Source organism: Pecten maximus, chromosome 18, assembly GCF_902652985.1.
Source record: "Pecten maximus chromosome 18, xPecMax1.1, whole genome shotgun sequence".
Taxonomy (NCBI): Eukaryota; Metazoa; Mollusca; class Bivalvia; order Pectinida; family Pectinidae; genus Pecten; species Pecten maximus.
This window is the reverse complement of record NC_047032.1, coordinates 22163476-22179299: the sequence shown is the minus strand read 5'-3', so window position 1 is coordinate 22179299 and position 15824 is coordinate 22163476. Positions and strand designations below refer to the sequence as shown.

The following is a 15824-nucleotide window of genomic DNA, read 5'->3' as shown; positions in this document are numbered from 1 at the left end:
TAAAGTAACAAGAGAACAACAATGCCCACGTATATAGCGACATTCAACGCTACATTTACACTTAATCAACATGCTTTATGGTATTGGTTTCCTAAGAAAATGATAAACCAGCAACACAAAGAATGCTACAGAGTACCAAACACAGTATAATTCAACACGTTCAAGCTTTATAATTTCCAAACGAATGGCAATCGTAATTTCATAATGCATTCACATTATGTATGATCTCTTAACATCACCGAAAACTATTTTAATAGTGGTAGCATTTGCTCCGGGTATCATGCAAAATATATTCTTCACATGTCACACAAGGTAGCACACTACAGTAGGACAGCCTGGCCATGGGCGATTTTTTTTGTTAAGCAAATAACTCCTGTATTATGATATGCATAAAAATGAAAAAATAAATGTACACTATAATTGGTATATTCAGTATGAAGTAGTACATACATGCTTCACATTTGTTAAAACAAAATTTAATGAATTGGTTCCCGATTTTAAATTTCAGGATTTTCCGAAAGCGCGTTTACAGAGGAAATTTAGTTTTGCCTACAGCGAAAATGGAAGTCCACAGTAAAGGTAAGATAGCAGGAAAACTTAACTTACAACAAATGTCAAAACAAGATTAATTCTGTCTCCGAGATAGAGATATTTAATTTCAAATAGGTTTCGGAACAAAAAAATGTGTCATTTTGGGGTCAAATATCATATTTTGCAATTCTTGAACAATTTTTAAGCTGTTACCATGATATTCACAGCTCTAAAAATCACAGAAAAAAATAAATTTACTTATCCTTCAGAGCTGTATTAAAATTGCAAATACTGTAAAGATTACAAATATATATGCTTTATTAGAGGTAATATGTAAGGTTAACTGGCAATGTTCACATATCTAAAACATGTGCAATATTTTTCAGAATTGGGCATTCTTACTGTACACTGCTACCACAATCAAAATTGTCTCTGAAAGGTGTTTTAGACGACTCAATCTGAGGCAGACGAAAGCCTCAACGAATCTTCGTATTTCTCTGTGACTGGACAGCGCCTTACATGCAATCAAACTTTCCATACACAACATTATGTATTTCAGTTTCTGTCTACGGGAAATTTTGCGCTGTCAGGCGAGAAATTGCCGGCCCTATTTGAGCTAGGTTTACAACAGTATTGCTGCATGAACATTCTACTGTACCTCTTTTATTGAAACCAGGCTTTCAAAGAATTTACATGTCGTACTATTGATCGAGTTCTACGTATTCAAAGTATTTCAATATGTTCCATTCCCGTTGTCCCTTGAACATCACTGACATTAAACTAAAGTTATTGAATTGAAAATGTATCAATTTTCATTTTGGTATACACCATTCGAGAACTGACATTCCATTCACGAACATTAAATCCTGGAGCAAAACATGCGATTCATATCCGTTGAATTGTCTCCCCTGCACACTCGAATACCGTGCTTTAAGGGGGAAAAGGAAAGAATTTCAATGATCATTAGGTACTCATCAAAATTTCCATACACAACATTATGTATTTCAGCCGTCTACAGGAAATTTTGCGCTATCCGGCGTGAAATTGCAGGCCCTTTATGGGCTAGGTTTACAGCAGTATTGCTGCATGAAAATCATACTGTACCTGTTTTATTGGAACCCGCCTTTAGTATATCAGATGATATATGTGGCAATGCTAGCATACTTACCTGGTACAGGGGCTACCGTGATCAGGAACGGCGGTGCCCCCAGGTCGAGGCCTAACCATTGCACTCCGGTCGGGCTGAACCCTGCGATAATCCCAAATGCGGATTACTCGGGTACGCTATTTTTTAGTGTGGGGGTCTGCGTTCGCGCTAACCCCTGTTCATAAAGTAACAAGAGAACAACAATGCCCACGTATATAGCGACATTCAACGCTACATTTACACTTAATCAACATGCTTTATGGTATTGGTTTCCTAAGAAAATGGTAAACCAGCAACACAAAGAATGCTACAGAGTACCAAACACAGTATAATTCAACACGTTCAAGCTTTATAATTTCCAAACGAATGGCAATCGTAATTTCATAATGCATTCACATTATGTATGATCTCTTAACATCACCGAAAACTATTTTAATAGTGGTAGCATTTGCTCCGGGTATCATGCAAAATATATTCTTCACATGTCACACAAGGTAGCACACTACAGTAGGACAGCCTGGCCATGGGCGATTTTTTTTTGTTAAGGAAATAACTCCTGTATTATGATATGCATAAAAATGAAAAAATAAATGTACACTATAATTGGTATATTCAGTATGAAGTAGTACATACATGCTTCACATTTGTTAAAACAAAATTTAATGAATTGGTTCCCGATTTTAAATTTCAGGATTTTCCGAAAGCGCGTTTACAGAGGAAATTTAGTTTTGCCTACAGCGAAAATGGAAGTCCACCGTAAAGGTAAGATAGCAGGAAAACTTAACTTACAACAAATGTCAAAACAAGATTAATTCTGACTCCGAGATAGAGATATTTAATTTCAAATAGGTTTCGGAACAAAAAATTGTGTCATTTTGGGGTCAAATATCATATTTTGCAATTCTTGAGCAATTTTTAAGCTGTTACCATGATATTCACAGCTCTAAAAATCACAGAAAAAAAATAAATTTACTTATCCTTCAGAGCTGTATTAAAATTGCAAATACTGTAAAGATTACAAATATATATGCTTTATTAGAGGTAATATGTAAGGTTAACTGGCAATGTTCACATATCTAAAACATGTGCAACATTTTTCAGAATTGGGCATTCTTACTGTACACTGCTACCACAATCAAAATTGTCTCTGAAAGGTGTTTTAGACGACTCAATCTGAGGCAGACGAAAGCGTCAACGAATCTTCGTATTTCTCTGTGACTGGACAGCGCTTACATGCAATCAAACTTTCCATACACAGCATTATGTATTTCAGTTTCTGTCTACGGGAAATTTTGCGCTGTCAGGCGAGAAATTGCCGGCCCTATTTGAGCTAGGTTTACAACAGTATTGCTGCATGAACATTCTACTGTACCTCTTTTATTGAAACCAGGCTTTCAAAGAATTTACATGTCGTACTATTGATCGAGTTCTACGTATTCAAAGTATTTCAATATGTTCCATTCCCGTTGTCCCTTGAACATCACTGACATTAAAACTAAAGTTATTGAATTGAAAATGTATCAATTTTCATTTTGGTATACACCATTCGAGAACTGACATTCCATTCATGAACATTAAATCCTGGAGCAAAACATGCGATTCATATCCGTTGAATTGTCTCCCCTGCACACTCGAATACCGTGTTTTAAGGGGGAAAAGGAAAGAATTTCAATGATCATTAGGTATTCATCAAAAGTTCCATACACAACATTATGTATTTCAGCCGTCTACAGGAAATTTTGCGCTATCCGGCGTGAAATTGCAGGCCCTTTGTGGGCTAGGTTTACAGCAGTATTGCTGCATGAAAATCATACTGTACCTGTTTTATTGGAACCCGCCTTTAGTATATCAGATGATATATGTGGCAATGCTAGCATACTTACCTGGTACAGGGGCTACCGTGATCAGGAACGTATCCATGATGGTTGAGCGCCATGTTGACCTTGAAACTTTAAGAAGATCCGTTCGTTTGCACGTCTCTGGTCCTAGACGGAACTCTGTGACCCGTTTTGAAGTGTTGAAGGCGTTACTTGACATTGGAGTTCCGGGAACGGACATATTATCGGTTTTTCGCTGTGAGGCCCCGAACACATGGTTCTCAACGGTAACTGGACAGGACATGGTTAATATTATAGTTTCGAATGGTATGATCCGTAAGGAACAGTTTGCCCTACATCCAGAGCCGTGTGACCAGCGTCGCCTGACTATCAGGGTTCAGTGGCTGCCTACGTGGATTGACGATAACTGTATTGCGAACTATTTCGAGACCTATGGGAAAGTTATCAACTTTTCCCGGGAGACCAGTGAAGTCGCGGGTGTTACACTGGAGACCGGTACTCGTGAAATTACGCTTTTGATTCGCGAGGGTGATCAGGACGATATTCCTCATAAGGCTAGGATGTTTGGGAAGACAGCCTTGATTATGGTCCCCGGTCGTCCGCCCATCTGTTTGAGGTGTCACCAGGTGGGACATGTGAGATCGCAGTGTCCTGGGAGGCCAGTGCAGGCTGCGTCTTACGCCTCTAAGGTTGCGCAGTCTGGGCCAGCTCCACAGCCATCTTCAGAGAACTCAGTGACCGCGAGCCCCTCGGCCGGAGGGAGCGGTGAGCCCGTGAGCCCCTCACAGGGAGAGAACGGCGAGCCCGTGACCGTAAGCCCCTCGGCCGGAGGGAGCGGTGTGCCTGAGTTAGCTCAGCCCCAGAAACGTCAGGTCGATGATGATGGATTCCAGATAGCGAAAAAGGGAAAGCACCATAGCCACTCCCCTATCGTTATGGAGGATGGGAACTTAGCCCCCGGACAACGTACCCCCGACGACCAAGATGCCAAGGAAGAATCGATGGATGAAGACGAGGGTTCAAGGTTGGTCATAGATGAGGGTTCCGGAAATGGTGATTAGTTTTCATTTATTAACCTGGTAACGAACATTTTTTTAAATTATGGACATTGATGGCGGCAATACGATCCCTATTTGACCCGTGCACGTCCCTGGACTTGATTGGTATCTTTTTCACCTGTATGGTGTTCCCAGTTAGTTTTGTGTTTTTTGTGGCAGCGTTTATATCATTTCATTTTGTCGGGCTTGTCAATTGTTGGCCTGCCTTGCATTGTCATCTTTTTCATTGTTGGAATTTTTACCTGTACGATATGATTTCTAGTTATCAACTTTGTGTGTTTTACCTTTGCCATGTCTTGTTAGCTTGTCGTTATTCTTTTAAAACATATAATGGAGTCCTTATAAGTGTTCCTATTTGTAAAGCATTGTCATCTTTAACTATACTTACCTGTAAACATTTGTTGTTTGGTTTCGCACATTTTTATCTCCTAAAAATCATTGTGAAAGACTTGTTTATCCCTATTTGGGTTGCCGTTTTTCTCGTATTGATTGAAATAATATGTAAATATGTTTTTTGAATAAATATCGTTGATTATAAATGTTTAATCAAGCTGACAACGGGTGAATATTTCCTTAGCCAGTGGAATCGGGGCGCGTGTACTGTGAGTTACTCACGTGCACATCTCACCTTACCTGTGTTCCAGCTCAGTGATCATCGGTGTTACCGAGCTCTCCTTACCGGCGGTGTTTATTCGTTCCTTTATATTTGGATTTGCAGACGGATTTTGTACCGCGCCTCATTGTACATACGATTCGTTTTGTTTTATTACGCTGGTCGGTCGGGTATGTCGTTTTATTCTCGACGCGTGGTCGTGCGTGTACTTACCTTACCTGTGTGGGATCATGTGTTGTTGTTTTTAATGTGTCTTGTATCCAGTTCTATAAAATGAAAACAGTATAATGATTAATACAACAGACTATATAAATATAATTACATGGAATTGTAACGGGTTTTTATCGAAATCTAAACAGTACGAGCTTAGTGATTTTGTCCATAATCATAATATACATATTGTAATGTTGCAAGAAACTCATGTGTCTAGCTTGAATGTTGCTAAGAGGATAGAAGATTTTTTTAAATGTGAAGCCATTTGGAATTTTGGTGCTTATAACAGTAGAGGAACGGCCGTATTATTTTTTATTGATGTTGATTTACAAAAATTTGATTTGGACAGAGTAGGTAGGGCTATGTTTGTAGATTTTAAATATTTTGATAGTGAGTTTCGAATTATTAATGTTTATGCCCCAAATATTGATGAGGAACGGAGGTTGTTTTTTGATAGCATTATACGTCATTTTTCGTGTAGAAGGTCAATTATTTTTGCCGGAGATTTTAATTGTATCGATAATATTCCCCTTGATAAGATAGGCGGTAACCCTATGCGTGGTGTATCCGGTAACAAATTATTGCGTGATATTTGTCACGATTTTAAACTTTTTGATACTTTCCGTTCACTTTTTCCAGATATAGTTTCTACGTCTTGGCATGGTAATGGGGTGTCATGTAGATTGGATAGATTTTACATTTCTTCAATTTTAAAAGACAATCTCCTGGATAATAAGATTTTCCCCTCTGGTGGTTCTGACCACGATTTTGTTTTCTTAAAAATTAAGTTATTTTCAGAGCCAATGTTTGGGCCTTATTACTGGAAATTGAATAATAGTATTTTGAAAGATAGGGCATTTCAGATAGCGTTTAAAGACTTTTGGAACGACTTAGTAAAAGATAATATTGTTTCTTTAGAAGAGTGGGACCATTGTAAATATGTAATTAAATTTTTCATTGTTGGATATTGTAAGCGTAAGGCTAAGGTAAAGCGTTCTGTTTTGAAGTTTTTACAAGATAAATATAATAAATTATGTATTTTAGAGAGGCAGTCGCCCGGAGATTTTATTGATCAGGTTAAGTGTATTAAAAAGCAAATTTCTGATTTTCATTCGGAGAGTTTTAGGGGATCTATGGTAAGGTCTAGGGCAAGTTTTTTAGATTTTTCAGAAAAACCCTCGCGATATTTTTTAAAAATGGAAACTGATAAAGGTAAGAAACGTTTTATTGAGAAGATAGACTTACCTGATACTTCCTCTGTGACAAATTCTAAGGGCATATTAGATGCATTTCGTGATTTTTATTTAAAACTTTTTACAGAGGAAGATATAGATTTAGATCTAGCAGATAGTTTTTGTGAAGGCCTTCCTAAGCTATCACAATTCGATAATTTAATGTGTGAGGGTCCTTTAAGGAAGGACGAAATTCTGTTTGCTATTAAGCATATGTCTAATAACAAGTCACCAGGTTGTGATGGTCTTACTAAAGAGTTTTATTTTACATTTTTTAATTTGATTAGTGACCATCTAGTTTCTTTGTACAATTCTATTTTTGAGAAGGGTCAACTCTCTGACTCTCAGAAGTTATCCTATATATCTTTATTGTGTAAGGATAAAAATAATTCATCCAATATGAAAAACTGGCGGCCAATCTCTCTATTGAATGTTGATTATAAAATTTTGTCTAAGGTTATAACTAATAGATTGAGTAAGGTTTTAGACAGGCTGGTCGGTATTGACCAAACTTGTGCTGTTAAAGGAAGGTCTATTTTTGATCACTGTCATTTATTACGTAATGTTGTTGACTATGTTAATCAGAAGGACTTGAAGTGTTCATTTATATCCCTAGACCAAGAGAAAGCGTTTGACAGAGTAAATTATAAGTTCTTATTTAAGGTCCTAAATGCATTTAATTTTGGGCCTGACTTTATCAAATGGGTAAGTATTCTATACAATGAGGTTTTTTCTTCTGTTATTGTTAATGGGTTTATCTCTGATCCTCTTCCCATCACTCGTGGGGTAAGGCAAGGCTGTAGTTTGTCTCCCCTTTTGTACATTTTGGTTTTGGAACCCTTTGCTAAAAAAGTTCGTGATGACCCCGACATTATTGGTATTAAACTTCCGGGTTCCGCTAAGTCAGCAAAAATTTCCCTTTATGCTGACGATAGTACTGGCATTTGCTGCACTGATTTATCTATTCAAAAACTTTTCTTCTGGTGTGATTTTTACGGCAAGGCGTCAGGTGCTAAATTGAATAGGCTCAAATCTAAGGGAATTTGGTTGGGGAAGTGGAAATCTCGTTCTGATCATCCTTTTGGCATAAGGTGGATAGAGAAGCATAAAATTTGTGGGGTTCTAGTCGGTAATAATATTACTCCTGACGATATTTGGCAGCCGGTTTTTAAGAAATTTTCAAGGACCTTAGATTTATGGAAAATGAGGAATTTATCTTTGACACAAAAATCCATTGTTATAAAGGTCCTTGCGTGCAGCAAACTATGGTATGTTGGTACTATTGTCACAATGCCTAGGCATTATTTGGCACTTTTTCAGAGAACATTGTTTAGATTTTTGTGGAACTCCAAGATGGAGCCACTTGCGCGCTCCGTTGCCTATGCTGTTCCTACTAGTGGTGGACTCGCTATTGTTAATATTGATGTTAAGCTCAAGTCTATTCGTCTGAAGCATTGTCAGAAATTTGTTTGTGAAAAGTCTGAAGCCAAGTGGAGATATTTTACTATGTATTGGCTTTCCATGAAGTTTCACGAGTTTTACACATTTGACAATAACTTTCCTCATAGTGAGTGTTGTCCTCATTTTTATATATCTATGTATGAAATGTTCAAAAAGTATAAAACGGATTTTCCAGATGACAATTTTGAGTCATCGACGACAAAACAGTTTTATTTACAAATACTATCTGGCGTTGTAAAGGCACCACGTATTCTCAGAGTTTTTCCGTTAGTTGACTTTAAGCCTGTTTTTTTTAATGTTAGTAATCAGTTTTTGGATACCCGTTCTAGGGATGTAGTTTTTAAAATTGTTCATGAAATATTACCTGTTAATTTTCGTATGTATAAGTTTGGTGTTGAAGCGTCTAAAAGTTGTACATTTTGTGATTGTTTTGAGACTATATCACACTTGTTTTATGAATGTCCTTTTATTCAACCATTAGTTTCCTTAGTTAATTCCTGGGTGCACCAAATCTCAGACGGGACGGTCCCTACTGATTTGGAACTTTGGCGATTCCATGCCCCACTCGGTCTCACTCTAAAAGTAAAGTCCCTTTTACTGTATTTAATGGCAGAATCCCTATCATCTATTTGGTTTATCCGTTGTTCCAAGAAATTTGACAAAAAGTCGCCTACTTCTAATTCTCTCGTCTGCCATTTCCTAAACAATATCTGTATGCGTATGCGATCTGATTTCATTCGTTTTCCACAGACCATTTTCTCTGAGTATTGGTGTACTACCAATATTTTCTGCTCCATCCAAGACGATAAACTGGTATCTGATTTATTTCAAATATAACTACATCTGTTATCTATTGCTTTAACAATTACTTTTTGATTCGTATATCATTAATTAACGTGTTAATTGTGCAATGTGTTTTCTGTTTAGCTTGCCATGATGTTGATATTGTTCTAACTTTATGATAACCTGTCTACATAGTTAATTCCAAGAATCCTTGTCCATCCAGGTATTAGGGGTAATTGCACTATACCGGGGCTACCGGTTGTCAAGTGACACAAGGCGTCATGTGGGCATGTCCAATGGCGTTTTTACATGTAAATACTGAATAAAATTTTATGAAACTTAAAAAAAGGTGCCCCCAGGTCGAGGCCTCACCATTGCACTCCGGTCGGGCTGAACCCTGCGATAATCCCAAATGCGGATTACTCGGGTACGCTATTTTTTAGTGTGGGGGTCTGCGTTCGCGCTAACCCCTGTTCATAAAGTAACAAGAGAACAACAATGCCCACGTATATAGCGACATTCAACGCTACATTTACACTTAATCAACATGCTTTATGGTATTGGTTTCCTAAGAAAATGATAAACCAGCAACACAAAGAATGCTACAGAGTACCAAACACAGTATAATTCAACACGTTCAAGCTTTATAATTTCCAAACGAATGGCAATCGTAATTTCATAATGCATTCACATTATGTATGATCTCTTAACATCACCGAAAACTATTTTAATAGTGGTAGCATTTGCTCCGGGTATCATGCAAAATATATTCTTCACATGTCACACAAGGTAGCACACTACAGTAGGACAGCCTGGCCATGGGCGATTTTTTTTGTTAAGCAAATAACTCCTGTATTATGATATGCATAAAAATGAAAAAATAAATGTACACTATAATTGGTATATTCAGTATGAAGTAGTACATACATGCTTCACATTTGTTAAAACAAAATTTAATGAATTGGTTCCCGATTTTAAATTTCAGGATTTTCCGAAAGCGCGTTTACAGAGGAAATTTAGTTTTGCCTACAGCGAAAATGGAAGTCCACAGTCAAGGTAAGATAGCAGGAAAACTTAACTTACAACAAATGTCAAAACAAGATTAATTCTGACTCCGAGATAGAGATATTTAATTTCAAATAGGTTTCGGAACAAAAAATTGTGTCATTTTGGGGTCAAATATCATATTTTGCAATTCTTGAACAATTTTTAAGCTGTTACCATGATATTCACAGCTCTAAAAATCACAGAAAAAAATAAATTTACTTATCCTTCAGAGCTGTATTAAAATTGCAAATACTGTAAAGATTACAAATATATATGCTTTATTAGAGGTAATATGTAAGGTTAACTGGCAATGTTCACATATCTAAAACATGTGCAATATTTTTCAGAATTGGGCATTCTTACTGTACACTGCTACCACAATCAAAATTGTCTCTGAAAGGTGTTTTAGACGACTCAATCTGAGGCAGACGAAAGCGTCAACGAATCTTCGTATTTCTCTGTGACTGGACAGCGCTTACATGCAATCAAACTTTCCATACACAACATTATGTATTTCAGTTTCTGTCTACGGGAAATTTTGCGCTGTCAGGCGAGAAATTGCCGGCCCTATTTGAGCTAGGTTTACAACAGTATTGCTGCATGAACATTCTACTGTACCTCTTTTATTGAAACCAGGCTTTCAAAGAATTTACATGTCGTACTATTGATCGAGTTCTACGTATTCAAAGTATTTCAATATGTTCCATTCCCGTTGTCCCTTGAACATCACTGACATTAAAACTAAAGTTATTGAATTGAAAATGTATCAATTTTCATTTTGGTATACACCATTCGAGAACTGACATTCCATTCACGAACATTAAATCCTGGAGCAAAACATGCGATTCATATCCGTTGAATTGTCTCCCCTGCACACTCGAATACCGTGCTTTAAGGGGGAAAAGGAAAGAATTTCAATGATCATTAGGTACTCATCAAAATTTCCATACACAACATTATGTATTTCAGCCGTCTACAGGAAATTTTGCGCTATCCGGCGTGAAATTGCAGGCCCTTTATGGGCTAGGTTTACAGCAGTATTGCTGCATGAAAATCATACTGTACCTCTTTTATTGAAACTAGGTGTTCAAAGAATTTACATGTCGTACTATTGATCGAGTTCTACGTATTCAAAGTATTTCAATATGTTCCATTCCCGTTGTCCCTTGAACATCACTGACATTAAAACTAAAGTTATTGAATTGAAAATGTATCAATTTTCATTTTGGTATACACCATTCGAGAACTGACATTCCATTCATGAACATTAAATCCTGGAGCAAAACATGCGATTCATATCCGTTGAATTGTCTCCCCTGCACACTCGAGTACCGTGCTTTAAGGGGGAAAAGGAAAGAATTTCAATGATCATTAGGTACTCATCAAAATTTCCATACACAACATTATGTATTTCAGCCGTCTACAGGAAATTTTGCGCTATCCGGCGTGAAATTGCAGGCCCTTTATGGGCTAGGTTTACAGCAGTATTGCTGCATGAAAATCATACTGTACCTGTTTTATTGGAACCCGCCTTTAGTATATCAGATGATATATGTGGCAATGCTAGCATACTTACCTGGTACAGGGGCTACCGTGATCAGGAACGGCGGTGCCCCCAGGTCGAGGCCTAACCATTGCACTCCGGTCGGGCTGAACCCTGCGATAATCCCAAATGCGGATTACTCGGGTACGCTATTTTTTAGTGTGGGGGTCTGCGTTCGCGCTAACCCCTGTTCATAAAGTAACAAGAGAACAACAATGCCCACGTATATAGCGACATTCAACGCTACATTTACACTTAATCAACATGCTTTATGGTATTGGTTTCCTAAGAAAATGATAAACCAGCAACACAAAGAATGCTACAGAGTACCAAACACAGTATAATTCAACACGTTCAAGCTTTATAATTTCCAAACGAATGGCAATCGTAATTTCATAATGCATTCACATTATGTATGATCTCTTAACATCACCGAAAACTATTTTAATAGTGGTAGCATTTGCTCCGGGTATCATGCAAAATATATTCTTCACATGTCACACAAGGTAGCACACTACAGTAGGACAGCCTGGCCATGGGCGATTTTTTTTGTTAAGCAAATAACTCCTGTATTATGATATGCATAAAAATGAAAAAATAAATGTACACTATAATTGGTATATTCAGTATGAAGTAGTACATACATGCTTCACATTTGTTAAAACAAAATTTAATGAATTGGTTCCCGATTTTAAATTTCAGGATTTTCCGAAAGCGCGTTTACAGAGGAAATTTAGTTTTGCCTACAGCGAAAATGGAAGTCCACAGTCAAGGTAAGATAGCAGGAAAACTTAACTTACAACAAATGTCAAAACAAGATTAATTCTGACTCCGAGATAGAGATATTTAATTTCAAATAGGTTTCAGAACAAAAAATTGTGTCATTTTGGGGTCAAATATCATATTTTGCAATTCTTGAACAATTTTTAAGCTGTTACCATGATATTCACAGCTCTAAAAATCACAGAAAAAAATAAATTTACTTATCCTTCAGAGCTGTATTAAAATTGCAAATACTGTAAAGATTACAAATATATATGCTTTATTAGAGGTAATATGTAAGGTTAACTGGCAATGTTCACATATCTAAAACATGTGCAATATTTTTCAGAATTGGGCATTCTTACTGTACACTGCTACCACAATCAAAATTGTCTCTGAAAGGTGTTTTAGACGACTCAATCTGAGGCAGACGAAAGCCTCAACGAATCTTCGTATTTCTCTGTGACTGGACAGCGCTTACATGCAATCAAACTTTCCATACACAACATTATGTATTTCAGTTTCTGTCTACGGGAAATTTTGCGCTGTCAGGCGAGAAATTGCCGGCCCTATTTGAGCTAGGTTTACAACAGTATTGCTGCATGAACATTCTACTGTACCTCTTTTATTGAAACCAGGCTTTCAAAGAATTTACATGTCGTACTATTGATCGAGTTCTACGTATTCAAAGTATTTCAATATGTTCCATTCCCGTTGTCCCTTGAACATCACTGACATTAAAACTAAAGTTATTGAATTGAAAATGTATCAATTTTCATTTTGGTATACACCATTCGAGAACTGACATTCCATTCACGAACATTAAATCCTGGAGCAAAACATGCGATTCATATCCGTTGAATTGTCTCCCCTGCACACTCGAATACCGTGCTTTAAGGGGGAAAAGGAAAGAATTTCAATGATCATTAGGTACTCATCAAAATTTCCATACACAACATTATGTATTTCAGCCGTCTACAGGAAATTTTGCGCTATCCGGCGTGAAATTGCAGGCCCTTTATGGGCTAGGTTTACAGCAGTATTGCTGCATGAAAATCATACTGTACCTCTTTTATTGAAACTAGGCTTTCAAAGAATTTACATGTCGTACTATTGATCGAGTTCTACGTATTCAAAGTATTTCAATATGTTCCATTCCCGTTGTCCCTTGAACATCACTGACATTAAAACTAAAGTTATTGAATTGAAAATGTATCAATTTTCATTTTGGTATACACCATTCGAGAACTGACATTCCATTCACGAACATTAAATCCTGGAGCAAAACATGCGATTCATATCCGTTGAATTGTCTCCCCTGCACATCTCGAAGTACCGTGCTTTAAGGGGGAAAAGGAAAGAATTTCAATGATCATTAGGTACTCATCAAAACTTCCATACACAACATTATGTATTTCAGCCGTCTACAGGAAATTTTGCGCTATCCGGCGTGAAATTGCAGGCCCTTTATGGGCTAGGTTTACAGCAGTATTGCTGCATGAAAATCATACTGTACCTCTTTTATTGAAACTAGGCTTTCAAAGAATTTACATGTCGTACTATTGATCGAGTTCTACGTATTCAAAGTATTTCAATATGTTCCATTCCCGTTGTCCCTTGAACATCACTGACATTAAAACTAAAGTTATTGAATTGAAAATGTATCAATTTTCATTTTGGTATACACCATTCGAGAACTGACATTCCATTCACGAACATTAAATCCTGGAGCAAAACATGCGATTCATATCCGTTGAATTGTCTCCCCTGCACACTCGAATACCGTGCTTTAAGGGGGAAAAGGAAAGAATTTCAATGATCATTAGGTACTCATCAAAATTTCCATACACAACATTATGTATTTCAGCCGTCTACAGGAAATTTTGCGCTATCCGGCGTGAAATTGCAGGCCCTTTATGGGCTAGGTTTACAGCAGTATTGCTGCATGAAAATCATACTGTACCTCTTTTATTGGAACCCGCCTTTAGTATATCAGATGATATATGTGGCAATGCTAGCATACTTACCTGGTACAGGGGCTACCGTGATCAGGAACGGCGGTGCCCCCAGGTCGAGGCCTAACCATTGCACTCCGGTCGGGCTGAACCCTGCGATAATCCCAAATGCGGATTACTCGGGTACGCTATTTTTTAGTGTGGGGGTCTGCGTTCGCGCTAACCCCTGTTCATAAAGTAACAAGAGAACAACAATGCCCACGTATATAGCGACATTCAACGCTACATTTACACTTAATCAACATGCTTTATGGTATTGGTTTCCTAAGAAAATGATAAACCAGCAACACAAAGAATGCTACAGAGTACCAAACACAGTATAATTCAACACGTTCAAGCTTTATAATTTCCAAACGAATGGCAATCGTAATTTCATAATGCATTCACATTATGTATGATCTCTTAACATCACCGAAAACTATTTTAATAGTGGTAGCATTTGCTCCGGGTATCATGCAAAATATATTCTTCACATGTCACACAAGGTAGCACACTACAGTAGGACAGCCTGGCCATGGGCGATTTTTTTTGTTAAGCAAATAACTCCTGTATTATGATATGCATAAAAATGAAAAAATAAATGTACACTATAATTGGTATATTCAGTATGAAGTAGTACATACATGCTTCACATTTGTTAAATCAAAATTTAATGAATTGGTTCCCGATTTTAAATTTCAGGATTTTCCGAAAGCGCGTTTACAGAGGAAATTTAGTTTTGCCTACAGCGAAAATGGAAGTCCACAGTCAAGGTAAGATAGCAGGAAAACTTAACTTACAACAAATGTCAAAACAAGATTAATTCTGACTCCGAGATAGAGATATTTAATTTCAAATAGGTTTCGGAACAAAAAATTGTGTCATTTTGGGGTCAAATATCATATTTTGCAATTCTTGAACAATTTTTAAGCTGTTACCATGATATTCACAGCTCTAAAAATCACAGAAAAAAATAAATTTACTTATCCTTCAGAGCTGTATTAAAATTGCAAATACTGTAAAGATTACAAATATATATGCTTTATTAGAGGTAATATGTAAGGTTAACTGGCAATGTTCACATATCTAAAACATGTGCAATATTTTTCAGAATTGGGCATTCTTACTGTACACTGCTACCACAATCAAAATTGTCTCTGAAAGGTGTTTTAGACGACTCAATCTGAGGCAGACGAAAGCGTCAACGAATCTTCGTATTTCTCTGTGACTGGACAGCGCTTACATGCAATCAAACTTTCCATACACAACATTATGTATTTCAGTTTCTGTCTACGGGAAATTTTGCGCTGTCAGGCGAGAAATTGCCGGCCCTATTTGAGCTAGGTTTACAACAGTATTGCTGCATGAACATTCTACTGTACCTCTTTTATTGAAACCAGGCTTTCAAAGAATTTACATGTCGTACTATTGATCGAGTTCTACGTATTCAAAGTATTTCAATATGTTCCATTCCCGTTGTCCCTTGAACATCACTGACATTAAAACTAAAGTTATTGAATTGAAAATGTATCAATTTTCATTTTGGTATACACCATTCGAGAACTGACATTCCATTCACGAACATTAAATCCTGGAGCAAAA

At 37.1% G+C, this 15824-nt stretch overlaps 1 protein-coding gene, 3 long non-coding RNA genes, 3 other non-coding genes and 1 pseudogene across 7 annotated transcripts; all 8 read left to right on the top strand.

Moving 5' to 3' along the window:
• Window positions 1-387: 387 nt before the first annotated feature.
• LOC117316949 lies at window positions 388-1858 on the top strand. Its single transcript, XR_004530069.1, has 2 exons — window positions 388-579; window positions 918-1858. It is a non-coding gene; the product is annotated as an uncharacterized LOC117316949 (long non-coding RNA).
• LOC117317181 lies at window positions 1692-1856 on the top strand. Its single transcript, XR_004530134.1, has one exon. It is a non-coding gene; the product is annotated as a U1 spliceosomal RNA (small nuclear RNA).
• A 1741-nt stretch (window positions 1859-3599) lies between the features above and the next one.
• LOC117316311 lies at window positions 3600-11658 on the top strand. The gene is made up of 3 exons (XM_033870851.1): window positions 3600-4540; window positions 9862-9932; window positions 10271-11658. Exons 1-3 carry the CDS (start codon window positions 3600-3602, stop codon window positions 10318-10320), a joined length of 1062 nt encoding a protein of 353 aa, XP_033726742.1. The 3' UTR covers window positions 10321-11658.
• On the top strand, window positions 9212-9349 carry LOC117317188 (annotated as a pseudogene).
• LOC117317180 lies at window positions 11492-11656 on the top strand. The gene has a single exon (XR_004530133.1). It is a non-coding gene; the product is annotated as a U1 spliceosomal RNA (small nuclear RNA).
• Window positions 11659-12047: 389 nt separating the features above from the next.
• Window positions 12048-13439, top strand: LOC117317126. Its single transcript, XR_004530102.1, has 2 exons — window positions 12048-12239; window positions 12578-13439. It is a non-coding gene; the product is annotated as an uncharacterized LOC117317126 (long non-coding RNA).
• Window positions 13440-14247: 808 nt separating this feature from the next.
• Window positions 14248-14412, top strand: LOC117317178. The gene has a single exon (XR_004530132.1). It is a non-coding gene; the product is annotated as a U1 spliceosomal RNA (small nuclear RNA).
• Window positions 14413-14887: 475 nt separating this feature from the next.
• LOC117316905 lies at window positions 14888-15748 on the top strand. The gene is made up of 2 exons (XR_004530036.1): window positions 14888-14995; window positions 15334-15748. It is a non-coding gene; the product is annotated as an uncharacterized LOC117316905 (long non-coding RNA).
• Window positions 15749-15824: the final 76 nt, after the last annotated feature.

Coding starts and splice junctions, on each gene's coding strand:
- LOC117316311 (XM_033870851.1), top strand. CDS start 3,600: ATGGTTGAGCGCCATGTTGACCTTGAAACTTTAAGAAGATCCGTTCGT. Junction 4,541..9,861: donor GATGAAGACGAGGGTTCAAG/GTTGGTCATAGA, acceptor TTTAAATTTCAG/GATTTTCCGAAAGCGCGTTT. Junction 9,933..10,270: donor AATGGAAGTCCACAGTCAAG/GTAAGATAGCAG, acceptor AATATTTTTCAG/AATTGGGCATTCTTACTGTA.